Source organism: Lycium barbarum, chromosome 2 (assembly GCF_019175385.1).
Source record: "Lycium barbarum isolate Lr01 chromosome 2, ASM1917538v2, whole genome shotgun sequence".
NCBI lineage: Eukaryota > Viridiplantae > Streptophyta > Magnoliopsida > Solanales > Solanaceae > Lycium > Lycium barbarum.
In genome coordinates, this window is record NC_083338.1 from 65,122,361 (window position 1) to 65,145,061 (window position 22,701).

The following is a 22,701-nucleotide window of genomic DNA, read 5'->3' on the forward strand; positions in this document are numbered from 1 at the left end:
AATTATGGGCATGGGTCTGAATGTGAGAAATATCCATACCTTCCTGAAGTGAGGTTGTTAAGCACTTATCCATCAAATGTGGCCCTAAGACATTCACAAACTAATGAACACGATCTCTCATATCAGCTACTATGGATGGACCATACCAAGCGAAAGAATTGAAGCGGAGGCTATACTTTAGGGCACTCATATTTCCCGGTCTAAGATTCAGGAACCTATTAGCTCTAGCCCGTCGAATCTCTGGGGGAAAATAGTGTGAGAGGAAAGCATCTACAAACTCTTGCCATACCCGTGGAGGCGCATTGACTCCTCTCGAAGACATCCAAATTGTATACGAATAAACCGCAACATCTCGTGATCTATAGGAGGCCAATTCTACCGACTCAATATCTTAAGAATGCATTAACCGCAATGTTCTCAACATTCCATCTATCAAGCCCTGCGGATCCTTATCAAAATTTGATCCAAAGAATTCTGGAGGGTTCAACCTAATTAAATCACGGGCTCTGCTGCTGGCAGCTCTATCACCATGACCCGCACCTTGCCGCTGGGCCTGAGCGGTGACTAACTGAGTCAGTAAATAGATGGCCTCTTTCACCTTTTGGCCTGAGGATTCTGTTAGAGGAACTGGTGGTGTCGGAGCTGGGGCTGAGGCTCCCTCATGCTCCTCTGAAATAGGCAATGAGTGTGAGGACCGAGATGGAACCTCATTCTGGTACTCACCCTCTTCTATATCTGTTGGCGGTACCCGTTCGGTTCTCCTACCTGCCACTATCTTGCCCTTTTGGGCTCTGTAGTTTTTCTCTTTACATGCATCACTAAAAACATAACACACGTTTAACAAAAAGGGAAATTTTTATATCATGGCTTTATTGCACGATCTACGAGGATAAAGAAGGTCATTCAATCCTAAATGCTCGCATCCTTCTATTTATAAGTGTGGCGCGCTTCACACTCATAAACAAAACTCTACTGGACACGGCTCGTAGACACACCCTAGGACGAACTGGTCTAATACCACTTTTGTCACGACCCAACCGGAGGGCCATGACGGGCACCCAGATCAAACCCACCGGGCACCTCTCACCATACTCCCATAATCATATCTAGGTGAGCCAGATGACTAACTCAAAATTACCATGCACCAATGACACAATTTCCATCGGACGTAGGAACCTTTATATAATCATCATTAACTATGCCCATATATATACATAAGTCGGCAAGGCTATCAAAATAATGTACAAAATATGAGCCGATAAGCCTCAGGGATATCTATCTATACATATTTGTCTACAAGCTTCTACAAAGAGTATGCGACATCATAAAGACGGGACAGGACCCCGCCATGCCCATATATGTACACAAAAGAATAGTACCAACTGCAGCAACTCCGAATCAAATGGAGCTTTTCTAGGCAATCTCTGATGAAGCAGCCTAATGGTCAAGTCTGTCTCCCTATCCAACTGCGGGAATGAACACAACGTCCATAAGCAAAAGGACGTCAGTACGACCAATGTACTGAGTATGTAAGGCATAAGCAGTAATGTGATAAAAACATAAAAGATAACATAAGGTAGAAGAACCATTTATACCTATTGAGACGTTCATCATACTTACTTAAAATTTCTCTAAAAAAACCTTTCATACATATACATATACATATAATAATACCATACCCGACCATGTAGGTTCGGTGAAATCCATACCTGGCCATATCAAGGATCGGTGTTGTCCGTACCCAACAGGAGTGGTGTGCGCACAACTTTGACGGCCATTTTGATGGACCGTCAAACATCCTGCGGTCCGTCAAATGGACCATCAAATATGCCCAATCAGACAGATCTCACTATGACCATTTCACTGTGGAGGCTCTACTATTTGACGAGCCGTCAAACACCCTACGTTCTGTCAAATGGATCGTCAAATGCCCTTCCGATAATTTGCTCTCTTTGATTTGTTTTAATCTCTAATCCTTCCAATACTTACTAAGAATAAACTTAACCCTTCACATATATAACATGAACGTGTTTAGGGTCATATAACTTCAAAGGTAATCCTAGTCCATGACTAGAATGACTTACATATATCAAATCTTTAACATACATAACTATGAGGTGTAACACTTCCTTTTTTTGATTCCTTGGTCGTGTGTGGCCACTATTGTTGTGGTTATTGTAGCCTTGAGAGACATTGTATATTTTGGGTGGTAGTGATAGGATGGTAGTCGGATATAACAGGGGAAACTCTGGTGAAATGTTTGTAGAATCCCAAAGAGTCTAACATTTGAGGACGAATGTTCTTAAGGGCGGAGGAATGTTACACATTGGAAATTTTGTGTCGTTTGCATCATGAGTGAACTAACACAAGCCTAAAGTGGACATAAAGCCCTTAAAAGTGTAAGGATGTTACTTTAAAACTTTAAGTATGTACCTTAAGGTTTCGAATTTAATGGAATCGGTGGAAGTAAATTCGTGGAACGAATTGGAATTTGAGTCATGTTTGGGGAAGGTTTCGTATCATTTGAGTTAGACATTGCATAGAATTGCTTTGAGGAGAAACTCTAGGGCCACTTAGATGTTTAATTATGTTTTATACAAGTACCAAGAAGGTTCCATAAGGATTGGAGGTCAAACGAATCGAAAAGGACGCATTTAAGCGAAATCGGGGAAAATGGGGCCATATGCGGCCGCATACTCAGTATGCTTGGCCGCATATTGGCAGAAAACTCACCATTTTGGAAGATATTTCTTCCCAATCTCCACTCTATGGAGAGGAGGGGAGATGCGGCCGCATATCCAATATGCTGAGCCACATCTCCACCGCAAATTGATGCAGGGGGGCAACTTTGGTACTTTTTTAAAACCCCAAAGATCCCATTTTCATATCAAACTCCCACACTTATTTCACCACATTTCTAGAGATTTCTTGAGGGTTCCACAAAATTCCAAACTATTCCATACCATCAAGAGAGAATATCAAGCATTAAAATATCAAGATAATCCATGGAAGGTGATTTTTCTTGTTTCTCCCCAAAGTTGTGATGAACTTGGTCTTGGAAGGATTTGAGTGAGGTGAAGTTTTTCTAATGTAAGGTACATTCTCCATCTTATTTACATGCTTGATTTGATGTAAAGTTTTAGCAACTCTTGTAAAGGAAAAGGATGAAAGTGGAGAAGTAATAAAGTGTTGAAGTGAAGAAGATGACTATGAGATGAACTTGAAAAGGGATTTTGGACAAATTTGAGATAAATTGAATATAAATTCTTGATTATGATATTGTGGATGTTGTTATGGTTTTTTGGGAGTTTTTTTTGTAATATGGTGGAAGTCGACAAAATAGGGGAAGTGTTGCCTAAATTTCATTATCTCGTTAATTATACTAGTTTGAACTTAAGAGTGTTCTTAAGACCTAACCTTAGTATGAATCCTCTTGAATGTACATATTGCGGACTTTGCAGAAGAATTTTAAGTAAATAAGGAGACGTAAAAGGTATGCTAAGGCTAACCCTTTCTTTCCTATGGCATGATTTCCTTATTGTGAATCCATCTAAGATATCCGTAATGTCCTATTCCTAGAAAATGTTAGAAGCTCATAACTTTGAAGATTCTTAAGATATTATTGATAAATACTCTTCATAGTGATGATGATAATGATGATTATGGTGATTCCATAATAGAAATCCAGGGTTTACAGACTCTATGTCTCCCCGATAGAGTTTTAAATTATGTGGCTCTCATGGCTATTGGGGACTCTGAATCAAATACAGATGAAGACTTTGATGTCAACGCTCTTGATCTAAAAGACAAGCTTGACATATTCTCAAAGAAAAAACTCACCGCCCCAATGAGTACCCTAATAAATGATTATCAAGATATGAACACAAAAAGGGTCCAGCTACTTAATGCCTACACCAGCCTGAAATATGAATCCATTTAGCTGGAAGCTAGCAAAATAAAAGCTGAAAAGAAAGTCGAATCACCAAAAGAACAGGTTAGTGAACTTGGTCTGTTGGTCACATATCTTAAGTTAGAACTTCATAAGCAAAAAGACATAAAGCTGGAGCGCCTGCAGAGAGTGAAGAGAAATTGGAGGTGGGAGCGGGTACAAAAGAATGAAAAATGATGTACATTCGAAGAGAGAGAAATCTATGAAATTATGTTTAGACCTAGAAAGAATGAGGAAAGATCTCGAAAGTGTTAGTCGCTGGACACATTCGTCACAAATGCCCTAAAAACTTACGAGTCAAACACGTAGTGCAACCACTGGCCTAGGGTGCCACAAGACACCAGCAAACAAAGAAACTACTGAATGGGAATGGTGCACAGTTTGTGGAAAACCTGGACACTCCATAAGCAAGTGCCCCGTGAAATTAAGACATATATAGCATAATTTGAAGGTTGCCAGCACAAGTGGCAGTATGAGAAACATAAATAGAACAAAAATGGAAAATTAAGTCCTCTCAAGTGCCATGAAAAGGGACAACAAGAGAAATGACTCATCCATATAGTACAAAGAGAGGATTTGGAGCAGTCTATACCAAAAAGCGATCTCTTTGTTACACCTTGGAAATTTCGTGTCGTTTGCATCATGAGTGAACTAACACAAGCCTAAAGTGGGAATGAAGCCCTTATAATGTTACGGAGGGTACTTGATAACTTTAAGTGTGTACCTTAAGGTTTCGAAGTTAAAGGAATCGATGGAAGTAAGTTCGTGGAAGGAATTGGAATTTGAGTCATGTTTTAGGAAGATTTCGTATCATTTGAGTTATACTGTCACTACCCAAACCCATGGACCGTGACGAGTGCCCGACCACTACGGATCAAGCACCCCTAAACTCGTTCTTACTCTATACAAGGTAACGTGGTGGCCCATTTCAACTGATATTCGATCGATACCATCTGCTATAACATTTATACGATAAACATTACCTTAGAATCTCATAAATCATGCATGTGAATATACATATATATAAGCATACGAACAAAGATGGCGACGCAGACCGACTCGGTCAATATTTACACTGTACCTCAAAAGTGAGAAACAACCAAAGCCGTATGACATCCCCACTATACACAACTGTCAACAGACCTCTATGGAATACAAACTGTAGAAAGGACAGGACAAGGCCCTGCCATACCTATATATGCACACAGCAAGATAGCATACCAAAAAGAGGCTGAAGCTCCGATCCAAATAGAGATCGCTGGCTGAGACGGAGGAGAGGTCCTACAGGTCTGGCTCACTCAGCTGGCTACCTGAACCTGCGGTTATGAACGCAGCGTCCACAAGAAAGGACGTCAGTACGAACAATGTACTGAGTATGTAAGGCATGAATAGTAACATAGCAGGAAAATACCGAACATGAAAAATATATAGCATAACATGAGATAAGGGAATAACTTGTACATCTAATTGCCTCATAAGGCGGATACCATGCATGCTTAACTTTAAGAAATAATTTTCATATACATATACGTAGCATAAACATTAGCCCGCGTCCGAGGTAAACATCACTCGCCGCCCACTAGTGGTGTCATGCCCAGCCGACTAGGTTCAGTGTTATCATTATCCATCAGTAGCCCACCGAAGTGGTGTCACGCCCGGCAAACTAGGCCCGGTGTAATCATAGATAACATAAGCATGCACGAGAGCCCAATCAAAAGCTACAACTCTATCGGAGTGACGTAAGGTTGGTAACCTCCGATTTATATTGTGGAATAATCATCATCGCTATATCTTACCTCGAAGGAACAATTCATAAGGTGAGATCAACAACAATGATCAATTCATGAAACTCATGAAATAAACTAAATAATCTCATAATAGCATTAAAATCATAAGCTTTGGAATTTCTAGAAATGGAATCATCATCATCATAGAAAACATCTCATCTTTAGAATTATAAAAAGCTTGTAAAAATAATGAACTTCTAACTTTTGGGAATAAGAATGCTATAGAAAACATATATTGGATTCATAAGAAAGGAATCATGCCTTTAGAAAGAAGGGTCTAGCCTTAACATACCTGGAATTTCACGTCTCGGCTTTCCCACCTATTTTTGGTCTCTCAATCTACATATAAGATCATTCATACTATGGTTAGTCCCATTGCTATATACTTATCCTAAGCCTTCAAATTTAATCTTCTTAAAGTCTGCTGAAATTCGGGCAGCATCTCCCCTGTTTATATGCCTAGCCCGAATTCATAATTCAACAACCAACAACAACATCATCAATACCAACAACAATAACACCATTTCCAACACCAATATGTACCATAAAATATCCTACACGACGTTTTTCCAATTTCTCAACCAACCATAACAACATCCATAATACAAAAATCAAAGAATTATATTTAATTTTATCTCAAATTAATCCAAAATTCCTTTTCAAACTCACCTCATGGCCACCAACTTCAATTCAAATCTTTATGATTTTTCTCCTATGATTCTTTCCTCCCTAAGAATTGCTAAACCTTTACATCATCTTAATCATGTAAATAATAGAAAGAACATACCTTCTAGTAGAAGAACTTCACTTTATTCATCCATTTCCAAGATCAACTTCATCACCACCTTGAAGAGAAAGAATAACAATTATCTTCCATAAATGTTTTTGAGGTTTTGATGTTAATATTCTCTCTTGGTGATTTGGAAAGGTTATGGAAGATTATGGAGTATTATGGAAGATTAGGGAAAATTATAGAAAGTTATGGAGAGTTATGGAAAATTATAGAACTCTCAATAGTTCTTCAAGAACTCTTTATAAGAGTGGAGGATGAGGAAATGGTGAGAAATAATTAAAATTAATGGGTTAGAGGGGTATTTATAGGTGTGGTTCGGGCCGGGTACTGTAGCAATTCTGGTACTGTAGCAGTGCGTTTTTACTCCGTCAGCCTAACTTGTAATGTCCATGATTCTCTACTCCAATGTCGTATTGACGAACGGTTTGTTTCGTTGGAAACTAGAGTCGACGAACTTCATTTTAAGATTTTGAAACACCTTAAAACTCCTAATATACTAGGAGATATATCCTTCCAAAGTTGACTAAAAAATCTGCCCAAATTTTGCCAACTTTTTTTGCAAATTTTCCAACAAATTTATTTTCTTCGATTTTCTTGGTCCCGGAACCTTTAGGCACTTGTTTAACACTTTTTAAGAGTATTGATTAGCCTTATAAGGGTTCCATGACCTCTCCGAGCTTACTTTAGATTACCTACAACGGAAACTAAGTGAAGATTTTTTGAGGTGTAACATATACATTCCTTAGAATTTCCTGGAGGAGAAACTATATGTCCCCTTATATGGTTAATAAAGTTTTATATAAGTGCCAAGAAGGTTCCATAAGGATTGGAGATCAAAAGAATCGAAATGGACGCATTTTCGCGAAATCGGGGAAAATGGGGACATATGCGGCCACATACTCAGTATGCTAGGCCGAATATTGGCAGAAAACTCGCCATTTTTGCTGAGGTTTCTACCCAAACTCAACGCCTTGGAGAGGAGGGGAGATGCAGCCGCATATCCCATATGCAGAGACGCATCTCCACTGCAAATTGATGCGGGGGTGGGGGGGGGGGGGGCGACTAGGCACATTTTTAAATTCCAAAAGATCCCATTTTCATATCAAACTCTAACACATATTTACCCACATTACTAGAGAGTTCCTGAAAGTTCTTGAGGGTTCCACAACATTCTAAACCTTTCCATATCATCAAGAGAGAAGATCAAACTTCAAAACCTCAAGATAATCCATGGAAGGTGATTGTTCTTGTTTCTCCCCAAAGTTGTGATGAACTTGGTCCTAGAAGGAGTTAAGTGAGGTGAATTTTTTCTACTGTAAGGTACGTTCTCCATCTTATTTACATGCTTGAGTTAATGTAAAGGTTTAGTAACTCTTGGAAAGGAAAAAAATTAAAGTGGAGAAGTCATAAAGTGTTGAAGTGAAGAAGATGACTATGAGATGAACTTGAAAAGGGATTTTGGACAAATTTGAGATAAATTGTATATAACTTCTTGATTATGATATTGTGGATGTTGTTATGGTTTTTTGGGAGGTGTTATGTAATATGGTGGAAGTCGACAAAATAGGAGAAGTGCTGCCCAAATTTTGTTAGCTCGTTAATTATACTAGTTTGAACTTAAGAGTGTTCTTAAGACCTAACCTTAGCATGAATCCTCTTGAATGTAGATTTTACGGACTTTGGAGAAGAACGTTAAGTAAATAAGGAGATGTAAAGGTATGTTAAGGAAAACCCTTTCTTCCCAAAGGCATTATTTCCTTATTGTGAATCCATCTAAGATACCATCTAAGATATCCGTAATGTCCTATTCTTAGAAAATGTTAGAAGCTCATGACTTTCAAGATTCTTATGATATTATTGATAAATGCTCTTCATAGTGATGATGATGATGATGATGATGATGATGGTGATTCCATAATAGAAATCAGGGCTCTACCGACTTTATGTCACCCCGATAGAGTTGTAATGTTTCCTTTGGATACTTCTAAAGGTCATATATGTCTATAGCTATTTTGTGACACTGAGCTTATATGTCCAGGTATGATATCTATTTCGTACGCACCACTACAGTTGGGTATGGACAATATCGAGCGTTTTTATGGCCGGGTATGGATGACACCAAACCTACATGGTCAGGTATGGTATGATGATATGTATATGTATGAAATGTTTCCTCTAGATAAAGGTTAAGTATGTAAGACAGTCATCTTAAGAAGTATTATGAGATATAAATGGTTCTTTTTATCCTACATTATTCTTCATGCATTTATCATGTTACTATTCATGCCTTACATACTCAGTACATTATTCGTACTAATGTCTTTTTGTTTGTGGACGCTGCATTTATGCCCACAGGTAGATAGGGAGACAGACCAGTCCCTTAGGCTGCTCCGTCAGTAATTGCATAGAATGGCTTCATTTGATCCGGAGCTGCAATAGTTGGTATTATACTTTTTGTGTACATACTTGGGCATGGTGGGGTCCTGTCCCGTCTTTATGATATTGCATACTCCTTGTAGAGGTTCGTAGACAGATGTACATAGTTAGATATTCCATAGCCTTATCGGCTTATATTTTTTATATCATTTTTGGTAGCCTTGTCGGCTAGTATATATGGGCATAGTTAAAGATATTCATATAGATGTGCTTATGTTCGATGGAACCTGTGTCTTTTGATTTCGTGGAGATTATAAGATATCCATGTGGCTCACCTATATATAATTAGGTGAGTTTGATAAGAGGTGCTCGGTAGATTAGCTCTGAGTGCCCGCCATGGCCCTCCGATTGGGTCGTGACACTCCTAAAATAATTGGAACAGGTAACAAGAACTGATTATCTTATGCATCTACTCTATGGAGAGAGAAGAATACAACTTATATTTGTAGCCAAAAGAAAGAATTCACATCAAGATATGGAAATACTAATCCCTTCAAGACAAGTTGCAACGACCCACTAGGTCGTTTTGAGGGGTGACTTAGAACTTAGACCTTCGTTGGGACTTTCGAGGCCGTGGGTGAGTCTGTAGCGTGTTTTTATGTATATGTGCATGTTTGTTGCGTCTTGAGGACCTCGGTTTGGTGTTGGGATATTTGGGTGGAAAATTGGTGGAAAAATCGAGCTACTAGTCAAAAGGGACCGTTGTGGTGGGTCCATCGTAGCGGTTCTAGGCCCGCTGCCATGGGGAGCAGGGGATTTAATGAGTTCCGCCATAGTAGGAGGCTTCTCGCAATAGCGAGACCACCGCATCGATGGACACGAGGAAAAATTCGTGTTTTATATTCTAAGGCTAGGGCTAACACTCTCTTGAAAGGTAAGTCTCAACCCTTCACTTTGTTCATTCCGTCATAGTGTTAGATTCCATGATTAGTTAAAGGGTCTCTAATGGTGAATGAAATGATAGAACCCTAGAAACTGCAAACCCTCAAATAAAGTAATGGGTTATTAATTTTATTGCCGTTTGATCATCTAGGAGCAGAGGTTATCACTTCATAGGATGAGAACTTAATTATTACATGAGAGGAATGGTGTATTGAGACTTAGGGTTTCATAAAGATTGTAACTTTAGCATAAAAACTGCTTGTAAAAGGTTGAAATGACTAGAAACTCCATAAATGGATAGAATATTATTACTGGGATCAATATTAGTATGACTTCACGCTTAGTGATAGTTCACCCATTTGGAAAGAGGTAGGAGTAGTTAGGTTCATTTCTCCAATTGTTGTATTGTGTGAGTTGATGAATTGAATACTCATATAGCGCTATATTTCTAGACTTTGAATGTTCGGAAGCTTTACAAAAGGGAAAGGCTATCGCGGAGTGATTGCATTGTCCTAGTTGTGCTTTGAGGTGGATTACAGTCTACTTGAGTTAGACTTTGATTAGTTGATTGTACATGTTATGAAATTGATAGGAGAAGCATGATTAGGGCTTCAGACATAATGTTATATCCCGTATTTTGATACATTGGGATATTTTAGGCTAAACGAGACAAGTTAAAGACAAGACTATTTTAGGGTACGAGGTAGAGACTTTTAACTCCCGGTTTTGTTCAAGGCACAAGTTGCCTATAAATTTTATTTGGTATAAAAACATTATTTGAGACTAGGGATTAACTAACCATGACTAGATTATTAAGTGGGATTAAAAATTTAATTACTTCACTAATTAGCCTAATTAGGCGTGTGGGCCCCACCCGATTCATAATAATAATAATAAAAAAAAAACAGAAAAAAATAATAAAAGGTGCTATGCTGAGTCAACAAAGGAGGGAGTATGTGTAACAATATTAGGAATCATATATATATGATTGAGTATAGTGCAAATGACCATTTTCAAGTCATTTGTTGCAAATAAAACTCAAGAGCAAGAAAAATATGCTCATGGCTGTGTTCGGCCAGCTTGAAGGTTGAAAGAAAAAGTTTGATTTTTATAGCTTGGTGAAACTTCTAAGGCAAAGGAAAGGAGATGGGAATGGAGATAGAAAGAGAGCATGGCTCTCGGCCATAGCTAAGATTTTTGCAAGTTTGTGACTTTGATCCAAAAAAAAAAAAACAAGTTTCTCAAGAAATTCAACTTTTTAGGAGGTGTATAATGTCGTGGAGCATCCATTGGAATAGCAAGAAAAATTGTTAAAAGTCAAGGTACAAATTGAGGACAAGTTGAAAGGTCAAGTATTCAAGGTAAGAGTTGGTCGTTTTTCATGTATTTTATGGTGAATTGAATGTATAAAAATTTTGCATGTTGGTATTGGATTGTTGTTGTTGAAATTTAAAGAGAACCGTGTGATATGCTTACATGAAGTAATGTTTAATCTTCTTGTACATGTATTGAGGATGGTTTGAATGTGTTGTAGTGTGTATAAATGAATGAAAACCATGAAGTTGTGTGTGATTATGTTGAGGCCGTGTAGGGGCTGGTTTAGGAGAATTGGCGGATTGGTTTATTTGATTCTTTAGTTGTTGTTGTTATGGACGTTATAGTGAATTTGATGCGTCGTGAATGTGTATAAACGTGTTGTTGTTGTTTTGGATGAAGTCTGAAAAATTACGAGTGGTATGGTATGTTGGTCGGGCTGTTTGAATATTGAACGGGCTGTCCGGATTTCCATCGAGTCATGTTTAAATAATCTCGGGTTGATACTTGAATGCATGGCTAGTGATATTTGCTTAGCAGTATTAATTGGTTTGAATACGAACGAAAAGTCGTCTAATTGTTTGGAAAGGGATTATTAACGTATGAATACGTATTGAATTCTCTCATAAGCCTAATCGTGGTTCTTAATATCTTAATATAGGATAAGGTACTACTGAGCAGCATATACGGGTTGTCTTGCGACTAAACGCTAAAGGTATGTAAAGCCTATCCATTCTTTCTTTTGGCATGTCCTATATGTAAGTAAGATATAATATGAGCCTTGGGGTAATTCTACTCTCTAGTTCCAAGCATGACTCATGATTTTTATTCGTTTCTTGATGTTAGAACTTTCAGGATAGTCGAGCTATTGCCTCAAGTCTATTATATGATTGACTAATATATGATGTATAGAAATTCCTATTCTTAAAGAATTCCATAATTAGAGGTGTACTTGACTTTCATAAGCTATCTCATGTTAATTTGATACATGTATATGATTCCTGAAACGTTCCTTGTTATAGTTCGTAATGACATTTAGAAAGAATTTAATATGATTGTTATCCTGATACTTGAGAGCTGATTAGTTTACTTATCTATTGAGTCTCAAAAGATGATTTGTATGTATATGGTTGCTTATCACTCTGCTCGTGCTTACCGTTACATCCTTCACTGAGTCCCGGGCCAGGACATGTTTTCGTTCGTAGATCCACTGCATTATTCACCGAGTCCCTCACTAGAGGGCCGGGACACGTTATATATATATATATATATATATATATATATGTGTGTGTGTGTGTGTGTGTGTGTATATGATGATATGATGACATGATGATATGGGGATGGCGGCCAGGATGGCATATGATCATTTATCCACCGAGTCCCTCACTAGAGGGCCGGGACACGTTATATGTACATGTATATGATGATTTTATTTACCGAGCCCCTCACTAGAGGGCCGGGAAACGTTATATAAGCTTATATACAATATGATTATCTAGTCTTATGGTTTTCTGGTTGTTGCAATGGGTCCTACACTCCTTGTCTCAGTATTATCCTATTTACTATATTTCATGCTTTACATGCTCAGTACATATTCCGTACTGACCCCCTTTCTTCGGAGGGCTGCGTTTCATGCCCGCAGGTACAGACGCTCGTTTCGGAGATCCGCTAGCATAAGATATGTATTCAGCTATTTTGGAGTGCTTCTTTGTTCCGGAGCCTAGCTTGTGGTATAGATCCTCCTTGTTGTATATATATGTGTTTGTTCAGGGTACGGTGGGGCCCTGTCCCGTCATATGATACTGTCGTTACTCTTAGAGATCTATAGACATATGTGTGGGTCTGTATATAGTTGTTGTTTCGTTGTGTGGACATGACTTATGTTTGGGGCGTACCCATTCGTAGTGGCAGCCTTGTCGGCTTGTGTATATATATATGTTTGGGATGATGTGTGTAGTGGCAGCCTTGTCGGCTTGCGTAGATATATATATATATACTTGTTGTAGAAGCTATATATTATGGTAGCCTTGTTGGCTTATGTGTTACTGGGACGTTCCCCTATATATGACAGCCTTGCCGGCTTATGTGCGATATAATCTGTTGAAAGTTGTAACTCCTCAGGAAACAGGTGGCTATGATATGCATATATGCGACAACTTTAAAGTAACGTCTTGCCTTTAAACATATATATAAGTTCTTGTTATGCTAGCTGTAGATGATTATAGTTAACAGGTGTATACGAGTGTCCAGCTCGGGCACTAGTTACGGCCTACGGGGTTGGGTCGTGACAAAAGTGGTATCAGAGCGGTTCATCCTCGGAGTGTCTACAGACCGTGTCTAGTAGAGTCTTGTTTATCGGTGTGTTGTGCACCACATCTATAAACAGGAAGCTACGGGACATTTAGGGTGTTATCTTTCCTTCTTACTCTAGATCGTACGATAGAGCTGTATTATCAGGATAATTGCTCCCTAACGGATTGTTATGTTTACACCGATGCCTCCAAAGAAGGTGACAGCCGCCCAGAAGGGCAAGTCAGTAGCTGGGGAGACCAGTCAGAACTGGAGGATTACTTGGGCTTATGCCCAATCTGTGCCTGAGATTAGGCTCCAGTCAGCGAGCTCCGCTATGCCACCATTACCAAAGGAGCCTAGGGCAGCAGCAGCTGCAGATCAGGGGACGGCTCCACCGCCAGCTTCTGGGATTCCAGCACCCGAGCCTCCAGCTCCCCAGCCAGGGGCGGAGGATAGAGCTATGAGGGACGCAGTTCAGTTATTGACCATGTTAGTGTCGGGGCAGGCTCGCAAGCACGGATTTGGAGGCGACTATGCGCACAGACATGATAATTTGAGGGTCCTTGATTTCTTGACTTGTAATCCCCCAGAGTTCTATGGGTCAAAGCCCGCAGAGGATCCATAGGATTTTATTCAACAGATGTTGCATACGTTGAGGATAATTAGAGCTTCCGAGACTGAGTCTGTTGAATTGGTTTCATATCGGTTGCGTGATGTAGCGGTTAATTGGTATGAGTCCTGGCAGTTGTCTAGGGGTGAGGATGCCCCTCCAGCAGTACGGGACGAATTCGTGGAGGCCTTTCTTGGCCATTTTCTGCCTCCGGAGATGAGGCGAGCCAGAGTTGATAGATTTCTACACCTGAGGCAGAATGGCTGGAGTGTTCGAGATTATAGTATCGAATTTGATTCGCTGGCTAGGTACGCGCCCACTATTGTAGCTGACATGGCTGATAGGGTGCATCGTTACGTGATGGGGCTGGATCATTACTTGATTGATAGTTGTATGGAAATGGCTTCTCAGCCCGGTATGGACATCGCTCGAGTGTAGGCATATGCACAGGGAGTTGAGGACCGACATAGAGGGCGTCGACCTGATAGATAGCATGACAGGGGTCAGCATAAGAGAGCTAGATCAGCTGGGTATTCTGTTGAGTTTCGAGGCGGGCAACCCCAATGGCAGCATAGTAGATATCCTTCCCAGCCGGCACAGAGTGCACCTCCACGATTCACTGGTAGGAGGTTTGATAGCACGGGGTATTCAGGTGCTGGTCAAAGCTCCATGACTTCAGGTTTCTAGATGCACAGGAATTCAGGCCAGACGAGGCCATCCATACCTCAGTGCTCTCGATGTGGCAGGCGCCATCCGGGGGAATGCCATCGCATTACTGGTGCTTGTTTCTCTTGCGGACGTCAAGGCCATTCTATGAGGGAGTGTCGATTTGGGGGTGGTTCAGGTGGTGCAGCTCAGCCTACTGGATCAGTTGCTGGTTCCTCTTCTTCTATGGTTATGCACCCTACGGGGCAAGGTATTCCGACACCAGCAGGTCGTGGCAGAGGCCGTGGCGGAGTTTCCAGTTCTAGCGGTCCTTCGAAACGCATATATGCTTTAGCTAGCAAACAGGATCAGGAGGCGTTGCCAAATGTGGTCACAGGTATTCTATCGATTTTCTCCCGAGATGTATTAGACCCAGGCTCCACATTATCATATATTTCTCCCTTTGTTGCTAGTAAAATTGGGATAAAACCTGACTTTATAGAACCATTCGAGGTAGCTACACCAGTAGGGGATTCTGTTATAGCAAAACAAGTGTATAGAAATTGTTCGGTGATCATATATAATCGCTGCACCAAGGCAGATTTGATAGAGCTAGATATGACCGAGTTTGATGTTATTATGGGGATGGATTGGTTAGCTTCTTGTTATGCTAACGTGGATTGCCGAGGCAAAGTAGTTCGATTTCAGTTCCCAGGGAAGCCAATTATAGAATGGAGGGGGAACACAGCATCGCCGAGGGGTAAGTGTATATCATACCTCAAGGCAAGGAAGATGGTTAGAAAGGGATATATTTATCATCTGGTTCGTGTGCATGACTTGAAAGCAGAAGTACCGACTCTTCAGTCAGTCCCGATAGTTAATGAATTTCCAGATGAACTTCCAGGCCTTCCTCCTGAGCGTGAGATACAGTTCACTATAGACATATTGCCAGACACTCAGCCCATATCTATTCCTCCTTATAGAATGGCACCTGCAGAATTGAAGGAATTGAAGGAGCAACTGAGAGATTTATTAGCGAAAGGCTTCATCAGGCCCAGTACATCACCTTGGGGAGCACCGGTATTATTTGTAAGGACGAAAGATGGGTCGCTGCGTATGTGTATTGATTATAGGCAGCTGAACAAAGTAAAAATAAAGAACAGATATCCCCTCCCCAGGATCGACGATTTATTTGACCAGTTGCAGGATGCTAAGTGTTTCTCGAAGATAGACTTGCGGTCAGGTTATCACCAGGTGCGGGTAAAGGAGGCAGACATTCCAAAGACTGCATTCAGGACCCGATATGGGCATTACGAGTTTAAACTGATGTCCTTTGGATTGACCAATGCTCCAGCAGTATTTATGGATTTGATGAACCGAGTGTTTAAGCCATTCCTTGACCTGTTCGTGATTGTTTTCATTGATGACATTTTGTTCTATTCACGATCAGAAGAAGAGCATGCAGATCACTTGAGGACGGTACTTAGGGTCCTCCAGCACCAGAAATTATATGTTAAGTTCTCTAAATGTGAATTCTGGTTGACTTCAGTAGCATTTCTGGGGCATATTGTTGGAGCTGACGGTATTCGGGTAGAATCGCAGAAGATTGAGGCCGTAAAGACTTGGCCTAGACCTACGACACCTACTGAGGTACGTAGTTTTCTGGGGCTAGCAGGGTACTACAGGAGATTTGTGGAGAAGTTTGCTTCAATTTCAGCGCCTTTAAAAGGGCTGATTCAGAAGGCAACTAAGTTCCAGTGGACCGACGCTTGTGAACGAAGCTTCCAATTATTGAACGACAGGTTGACTACAGCTCCAGTCCTAACTCTTCCTGAGGGGCCAGATGACTATGTTTTTATTGTGATGCTTCCGGCGTTGGGTTAGGTTGCGTATTGATGCAGCATCGCAGAGTTATAGCCTATGCCTCCCGGCAGCTCAGGAAGCACGAAAGAAATTATCCCACCCATGATCTGGAGTTGGCAGCGGTGATTCATGCTTTGAAGATATGGAGACATTATCTATATGGCGTACATGTTGATATTTATACAGATCATAAGAGTCTTCAGTATATCTTTAAGCAGAAGGAGCTGAACTTGCGGCAAAGCAGATTGCTAGAGTTGTTGAAAGACTATGATGTTGATATTCTATATCACCCACGAAAGGCCAATGTTGTAGCAGATGCACTCAGCCGTAAATCTATGGGTAGTTTGGCAGATGTACCACCAGGGCAGAAAGAGATAGTCCATGAGGTTTTTCAGTTAGATAGTTTAGGAGTCCGTTTGGCTGATTCTGATAATGGTAGAATTTTTGTGCGAGGTGTTCCTGAGTCCTCTATTATAGAAGAGGTAAAGAGACGCCAGTATGAGGATCCTATTCTTGTACATTACAGAGATACAACACTCAGAAGGATGAGACCCCATTCGAGATTGCATCTGACGGAGTACTACGTTACAGAGGCTGATTATGTGTACCTGAGGCTGCAGGGTTACGGCGACAGGTTATGGGGGAGGCACACTATGCTCGTTATTCTGTTCATCCAGGATCAACAAAGATATATCATGACCTTAGATGTTTGTATTGGTGGGATGGTATGAAGAAGGACATAGCAGAGTTCGTTGCCCAGTGTCCGAATTGTCAACAGGTGAAGATCGAACACCAGAAGCCTGGGGGACTGTTACAGGAGATGTTGTTTCCGACCTGGAAATGGGACGTAATCAATATGGACTTCGTCACAGGTTTACCTCGCACTCCGTGGAAATATGACTCGGTCTGGGTCATCATTGATAGATTGACAAAATCAGCCCACTTCCTTCCAGTCAGGACTACATATTCAGCTGAGGATTATGCCAGGTTGTATCTTAAGGAGATAGTGAAACTTCATGGAGTTCCCACAGCTATTATCTCTGATAGGGGAGCCCAGTTTACAGCTAACTTCTGGAGATCCTTCCAAGAGAGATTGGGAACACAAGTGAGTCTCAGCACAGCATTTCACCCTCAGACTTACGGACAGGCCGAGCGTACCATCCAGACACTACAAAATATGTTACAGGCCTGTGTTATTGATTTCAAGGGTAGCTGGGATGATCATGTCACACCCCGACCTCGCTGGGGTGTGATGGGCACCCGACCCTTACTTAGGGCCGAGCGAACCCTCAGACTCTCGCTGCACATAAAATCACGTCAACTTTTTTTTTCTTTAAAACAAATAATAAAGTACATAGCAAAACTTTTCTTTCAGAAATATTCTTTCTCGTGGCTTTCAAGCCGAACAAATTTGTGATCATACAAAATTCATTACGTACACAGACCGACAACCAATACCCACGACACTGTCTGCAAAGTCTCTAATAAGATCCCAAAAGCATAACATACAAAATCTGACTCGGCAGCACTCCGGGAACAAATGGAGCTTGCGATCTGCACTGGAACATCTTCCATCTGTCCCCAACTCAACTGGGAGTACCTGCGCGGCATGAAACGCAGCCCCCGAAGAACAGGGGGTCAGTACGGAAATGTACCGAGTATGTAAAGCGGAAATATAACAATATAAGCAAAACCGAGCCAGAAGTATAGAAATAGAACAGGTAGTATCGGATCCAAGTCCGAAACGGAAATACAGAGTGTGTGGCCAGGACTACGATATATATCATAAGCACGGGGTGTAGCCGTCTGAATCGTGATATGAAACAGAGGTACAAAGCTTAACTGGCAGGATCATCGTGCGGATCGGGGCACAGAGTGCGACTGACATACCCGCAACCGAAGCTAGGGGTGTAGAACTATAGCCGACTGAAGCATAGTCCGGCTCAATCATGCAGAAGCAACACCAACAGAATCATTCTCCGAATCCGCTGTCCAGAAATGTAACAGGCAGAACCATGCATGCAGAATCATAAACTTACACAAGCACAGGTAGTATACATTTACCTCAGGTTTCGACCCTTTAGTGAGGGGCGCAATGGACAGTGCACTGGGGTGTGCACGAATAACTAGGTCGCCACAAGGTCGCCGCTAGTGCACAAGTCATACCCAAGAGGTTCCAGCAGGCAAATACGGCAGTTAGAATGTCAAAATGCTTTACTTTCTTTTGAAAAACATTTTTGTTTCACACATATAAAAGAATCAACGCACAATTTCCGCGGCCATATGTCCAGCGGTCGCTACCACGCATACCGCGGCCAAGTACCCAGCGGTCACTATCACACGTACCGCGGCCAAGGGTCCAGCGGTTATAATCACACATACCGCGGTCGAGGGTCCAGCGGTCACAATCACACATTTGACATACCGCGGTCAAGGGTCCAGCGGTCTATGTCAGGCACAATCACAAGTGCGGCAGACGCGGTCAAGGGTCCAGCAGTCAATGCCACACGTCCGGCATGACGCGGTCAAGGGTCCAGCTGTCAATGTCGGACACGCCGCGGTCGAGGGTCCAGCGGCCAATATTACATATGCGCATATTCACATAACCGGCCCGGGACTCGGTAAAACAGAAAACAACCATACAGAATGCCAAATTATCACTTTCCCAACATAATCACACACGCCAGGATCATACATCACACAAGATTCAGGTATACCAAAATCGTATATCAGTAAGTACGGGAGGTAAGTAGTTTATCCAAAATATCAGGGAAATATTTTCAAAACGTTTTAGATGTCAAAAAAAAATATTTTATAAAGCTCATAAAGGTGGTCATAGCACCTATCGTATAGTAAACAACATAATAACCAGGAGCTACCAGCGAGCTCCGGACACGAGTACATTGGCTAAAGCCATACAGAATTTATATCAGGGTGTCTGTCCCCGTAATTGTTTCCATGAACATTAAATCAATTCAGGTTCTTTAAAATAACTCCCGTTTAGTAGTCGGAACAATAGCCATAAGTTTCCTCGACTTATCGTATGGGAATAAGACAAACAGAACAATAACAGAGGCATCAGGGAATAGCGGGCCCACCTCTGGCCAAGTCGAGGCGGCAGACAAGAATCACGCCCATTAGACTCTACAGAGTCATCCAGGAAGGTTTCATAGTGATCGGGTTACATTTGTACAAGTTATGGAGGTTTAACCACTTTTCTAGCAAAATGCGCCTTTTGAAATTCAATTGAATTGAATGAATAGTACCAAAAATCAATCTTGAGTTTCTATGAGCAGAATCGCCCCCGAGGCTCCGATCTTGACCTAGTACATCTAGGACATGCCAAAGAACAAAGGGGAAGACTTTACATACCTCGATTGCGCCTTACGCTCGCTTGGCTTCAATTCCAATTTCGTCCAGAATCTACAAATGGTCATGTTTACCAATTGTCAATTTCAAGCTTTTCGAGAATCTAAGCTTAATCACATAATTGCCTACCGAAATTTCGGCAGCATTTCCCCTATATATATGACATCCCCGAGACTTAGCTCGGCTTAATATATCAACACAGCAACCCAACAACAACATCACTAACAACAACAAGCATTACAAAACACATAGTATGGCATAACTAGCCTTGTTTTCCACATGGTCCAACAACTTCCACTTCAACTTCACAAACCCAAACTAGTATCAACATTTCCATATTCATCATTAATCAAGACCATTACAATGTGATTTGGAAGTATTTCATATCATTTCTATACAATATTCACATGATATACAAAATATACAAATTTTCCACCAAACCATAATCCATCCAAAACTTCAAATCTTCAACATACATATTCATAACATATTTCCACCTTCCAATTTCATCAACCATAATCATAATTCACATCTTAAAAACTTCATTTCCATAATATCATAAAATCATATTAAAATGACATAATCTTCTACAATCAATTTCAATGCCAACGGACGAATTTATATCGCTATTTTCCCGTTCTATTCCGTTGAAACTTTAAATAAACTTGTTGGCAATGAAAAAGAGCCTTAATCATACCTTAAGTGCACAGCTACCACGTCCACCCTCTTATTTTTAGTTGATTTTTAGCTCAAATCGAAGGCAACGCGACGTAGAACACTTTTCTCTTCATGGGCTTCGGGATTCGGGGCTCAGATTTTGATCAAACTTTATTTCTCTCTAAGTCTTTCCTCCCTCTCTCTCTATAGAATTTTCTGGATCTTTTCTGATCTGAAAATGTGGAGGAGGAGCCTGAAACCTCCCTTAAATAACAAGGAAATGGGCCTGACCCGGATTGGAATCGGGTTGGGCCCATTTCACTGCCCAGCTTGACCTTTCCGCCTTAAAATGTTCATATCTCCTTATCTCGATGTCACCTATAGGCCCACGACCTACCGTTGGAAAGCTATTTCAATTATCTACAACTTTTATTTCTGGGCGTTTTCCCAAATTCCAGACTTATAATGCCGTTTTTGCCCCTCCAAGTCAGGTCATCCGAAAACGTTTTCTTAAAAAATTCGTTTGGAGGGCTTCCACTTTGATTTGGCCCCAAGGCCCTTCACAAGTTGTGTTTTACTTTACATATGCGATTCATATAACTTGTCACGTGTCCCAAAAAAAATATTGACGTGTGGGCCCTACCTCAGTTAATAATCTGACGTTCAAAAATACGGGATATAACATCCTCCCCCCCTTTAGAACATTCGTCCTCGAATGTTAAACTGACCTTATGGGGTCTCCTGATACATCCGGGGAGGTACCTATCTTTCCTTCGAAGATTTCCAAAAGTTGCAATCGCTATCTCTTTTTCCTCCGCTTACCTACTTTTCTCCTTTTCATTAATATTGTCGCATCAGAAACTTCCACTCTTATTGTAACGAGTTCAGTATTCGTTTACTTCATGACATCTCTACATCCCACCTTTTACTTGTCTCCCGAATTTTGTTTAGCTAACATTCTTCAAATATCGTAACACTGGCCGCTGGGGCCCACTACAGAGTGGTACAGTCATGAACGAGATATCATATGCATATCTATGCATTTACTGCCATTTTACTCACAAAATATTTTCAAATGCTTTTTCAAACTTACTCTGATCCAAGGGCTGTATTGTGTTTGCTTTCTCTTTCACCAGCCGAGTCTGCCTTGGCCTACCCGACCTATTTAGGGTTTTCAATCGCTCAGTGCCTTCTACTTTCCTTTGGGGTTACCCCAGATTTCCTATCTGTCTTTCACTTCTACATTCATGAAAATTTTGGTATACTTCCCAGGGGGTCACCCATCCCAAAATTGCTCTGGCCCTAGCACACTTAACTTCGTAACCTTCACACATTTTGACACGTTAATGCTGATATAATTGCGTCGACGGTCCCGCACGACCTTTGTCACATAATTTAAGGCAACTCGGGGTCTTAGCAACTTTCAAAACGTTCTCGTAGCGGGTCTCACCCCGATCTAGAGAAGATTCTTTTACTTTTCTGGTTACCGGGCCGCCCCCGTAAATCCTCAATGTTTACCTCTATGCATACATATATAATTCTGAGGCGTGAGCAAACTGCTCAATTCTCGACGGCCCGTCATACACTTTGCATTCTTCCAATTAGAGGAAACTTGATCGTTAGGCATTTTTTTGCCCTATCGATATCGACCTTCAAGACTTGTTAAGAATTTATATCTCATTTTCCTCCTCGTATTTTTAGAAAAATTTGGGTAGAAGTTCCTCTGTATTTCTCACTATCGCAAAACCTGTACACAGGAAATACCAACCACGCCTCACAGGGCCAACACATATACGTATATATACATCACATCATATCGCATCATAGCCACACAGGGCTAACAATTTCAAATGAAAGTATAAAGAGGTCGAGACTTACCTTGCGTGCCCAACTCAAACGGCACCGGTGACACATTCCTGTTTACTCTCCTCTTCAATTTTTACCCTTCCGTATCAATCATACTTCAAACACCTGGTCCGACATACGTCTTTCACACCATTGCTTACCGGTATACTGTGTAGCCTCTAATATCATCAGTTGTTGCCTTACGTCGATACTGTTCTCCAGCTGAAATTAAGGGTTAGTAAAAAGGAAATTCCTTTCG

The 22,701-nt window shown here is 41.0% G+C and overlaps 1 protein-coding gene across 1 annotated transcript in view; it reads right to left on the minus strand.

The window, feature by feature from the left end:
- Positions 1 to 391: 391 nt before the first annotated feature.
- Positions 392 to 22,701, minus strand: part of LOC132628621 (uncharacterized) — a 69,756-nt gene continuing 47,446 nt past the window's right edge. The window contains exons 3-4 of the mRNA XM_060344388.1: positions 724 to 818; positions 392 to 669 (exon numbers count right to left, since the gene is read on the minus strand). Of these exons, the coding sequence (XP_060200371.1) occupies positions 392 to 669; positions 724 to 818 (373 nt within the window). The remainder of the gene's footprint in view (positions 670 to 723; positions 819 to 22,701) is intronic.